The following is a 3,296-nucleotide window of genomic DNA, read 5'->3' on the forward strand; positions in this document are numbered from 1 at the left end:
ATGCCTAGAGTTTTGTTTTCGTCGGTTGTTTTTTTTTTATTTTTATTTTTTTTATTTTTATTTTTATTATTATTTTTTAACAACTACAACAGATTTAATCGGTCCAGTTGAAACGTTTACCATGAGGACATGTACAGGCAGTAACCAGTAGGTACAACTTCGATTCAATAACAACAACAACGTTAGCTAGAACTTCTCACTTAACTTGAGCTCGCTCGCGTAAATCCGAAACTTCTGGACAACAACAAGTCTTATGTAAACAGGCTATTAATAGCGAACTCGTGACCATTAACTTAATTATAAAAGTTGACAACTTCGTTTCTAGAACGTTCTGGAACAACAAGAAAAGGTAAGGAAACTTTAGAAAGATCTAGATATCATAACATCTTTCCCCTTTCAAAAAACTATAATGTTCATCCGTATGAGTCAGGGTCAAACTTCTTTGGTGGCCTGATTAAGCGTCCGTATCTTGACCTTGTTTCTTTCACTAAGGGTAGTGGAGGCGTGCTCACACTTGTCTCTGGTGTTCGTGCACTCTGTTCCAGTTTTCTTGATACGGGCGAGGGTGAAGGTCTGGTGGTGATTTCGGCTTTCTTCACTTCAGCATCAGGTGAAGTTACCGGAAAGGACTCGGTCAGGTCCGGCACATTGTGTGCACTCATACTCTCGCCTTCGTCGATGTCGAGCGAAGATTCTTCCTTTGTCTGACGCAACTGTTTGTGGTTTCGCCTGTAGACTTTACCATTAGCTTCGACCCTATAGCTGCGAGGTGCAATTTTACTAGAAACGACTGCTTGTGACCACTGAGTTTCACCAGGGAGTTTCATACGTACTATGTCCCCAGGGTTAAGTTCTGAAAGCTGCTTAGCATGCTGGTCGAAGTACTTTGCTTGCCTAACACGATCCCTTTTGAGAAGATCGCTCACCGATTTGTTACACTTGAGTAGAGATTCCGAGAAGGGAAGTAGTGTCTTGGTTTGGCGACCAAAAAGACGTAGACTCGGTGACATGCCCGTTGCGGCAGTAGGGGTGTTGCGATGATCCAGTAAACCAAGATACGGATCAGACTTCATTATCGACTCGCACGTTTTGACGGCACTTTCAGCCATCCCGTTAGCTTGAGGGTACCGAGGTGAAGTAGTGACGTGCTTGAACTTCCATGCTGTTGCAAATCTTCGAAACTCTGAAGATGAATACTGTGGGCCATTGTCTGAAACAACAGCCTCAGGCACCCCATGACGGCGCGTATGACCTTTGACAACACTTGTTGAGATTCATCTTTGCCTGTTTCCGCTTGAAACTTTGCAAGTGTTGCGGCAGATATTGGCAGATCCTCAACAGAATTAACAGTTTCTAGATCCTTGCAGAAAGGTGAAGTGTTCGGGGTCTTTGAACTCTTGGGTAAGGCACGAGAAAGAGCATCGGCAATGTGCATCTCTTTGCCAGGCTTGTAGACGAAGGTCAAGTCGTATTTTTGCAAACGGAGCATCATTCGCTGTAGTCTTTTTGAGGCTGTGTTGATAGGCTTCCTCTGGATTGCAATCAACGGCTTGTGATCTGTTTCCACAGTGACATGTTTGCCATAAATGTACTGTTCAAAGCGCTCGCAGGAGACTACGATAGCAAGGAGTTCCTTCTCTATTTGCGCGTAATTTTGCTCTGTGAGAGTTAGAGCTCTGTTCGCGTAGTGTACTGGCTGTCCGTCTTGAAGGAGCGTCGCGCCGATTCCGTACTGAGAGGCATCGCACTGGATAGTAACATTCTTACTCACGTCAAAGTACTGTAGAAGTGGAGCTTTGGAAACAAGTTCTTTAATCTTGTTGAATGACTCTTCTTGTGGTTGTTGCCAGCACCATTCAACTTCCTTTTTCTCCAGCTGTCTCAGGGGCTGAGAAACTGTAGACAGATGTTGGCAGAATTTCGCTAGATACTGGACCATTCCTAAGAAGGTTCTCAACTCTGCAAGGTTCGTGGGCGCCGGGTAATCAGCGATCGCTTGTACCTTTGATGGGTCAGGCAGTAGACCTTGCGCTGTAAGGAGGTGTCCTATGAAAGAAACTTGTACCTGTCGCAGTTTCAACTTCTCGTTGTTGAGAGTGAGGTTTCTTTCTCTTGCTCTTACAAGGAATGCTTTGAGATTTTGATCGTGGTTAGCCAATGCCTCTTCTGGAGTATCACCAAAACCACAGACTAAGAAGTCGTCAGCGATAACTTCTACACTGGCTAGTCCTTTAACTAACTCATGCATTCGTTGTTGCCATACTTCAGGAGCAGAATTTATACCAAAAGGCATTCTGAGCCAGCGATACCGACCAAACGGTGTGTTCATGGTCGTCAGATAGCTGCTCTTCTCATCTAGTTTGACTTGCCAGAATCCGCACTTAGCATCTAACACACTGAAGACTTTTGCACCACTAAGTCGAGTTGAGACTTCCTCGATGGTTGGCAGGGGGTAGTGTGATCGTTTGACTGCGCTGTTAAGATCTCGAGGGTCTAAACATACTCGAATTTTCCCATTGGGCTTCTTGACTATGACGAGACTAGAGACAATTGCTGTGGGCTCTGTTACCTTGGCGAGGATACCGTCCTTCACCAGGCTGTCTAACTCTGTCTTAAGTGCTTCTCTTAGTGGGACAGGGACTTTGCGAGGAGGATGCACCACTGGAGAAAAGCTTTCATCTACTCGGATAGAGTAGTTTCCATCAAGGCACCCAATTCCACTAAAAACATCAGTGAATTCAGATAGGACAGGATCTCCTTTGACAATTGAAGGGACATCAGTCCTTTCGGAATCATCGTGAGTAACATTTATTTCAGCGTCCAAACTTTTGACGAGATTCATCTTCTCGCACGTGGTTCTGCAAAGAAGTGGTGTCAAATCTTTCTCCACTACGTGGTAAAGGACTCCATACTTTCTTCCCTTTCTTTCGGTAAGAAGTCGGATTTGTCCAAGCGGCCAGACTACAGACTTGTTGTGCATGACGAGCCTTGAGTACGACTTTTCCAGATTATTACACTGATTGTCGCCAGTCACTCTGATGTAATCACGTCTTGGTAGAACGTTACACGAAGCACCTGAAGCAACCTGCAGCTGTACGTCGGCCTTGTTGTTCATAAGGACTGACTTGAAGGTGGCCTTGTGACTGTAAATCTCACAGTCTTCAACATGATTGACTGAACTGGACGCAAATTTCTTTGCAAAGTGTCCATCTCTGCCACATTTATTGCATTTCTTCCCCACAGCAGGGCATGAAGATTTTTTCATCTCATGGACAGTACCGCAGAACTTGCATTCA

The 3,296-nt window shown here is 44.8% G+C and overlaps 1 protein-coding gene across 1 annotated transcript in view; it reads right to left on the minus strand.

Moving 5' to 3' along the window:
• Positions 1-1,072: 1,072 nt before the first annotated feature.
• LOC138021231 (uncharacterized) overlaps positions 1,073-3,296 on the minus strand; it is a 3,015-nt gene continuing 791 nt past the window's right edge. The window contains exon 1 of the mRNA XM_068868091.1: positions 1,073-3,296. This exon is cut by the window's right edge and continues 791 nt beyond it. Coding sequence (XP_068724192.1) covers positions 1,073-3,296 — 2,224 coding nt within the window.

The sequence above is a fragment of the Montipora capricornis genome, chromosome 10 (assembly GCF_036669925.1).
Source record: "Montipora capricornis isolate CH-2021 chromosome 10, ASM3666992v2, whole genome shotgun sequence".
Lineage (NCBI taxonomy): Eukaryota > Metazoa > Cnidaria > Anthozoa > Scleractinia > Acroporidae > Montipora > Montipora capricornis.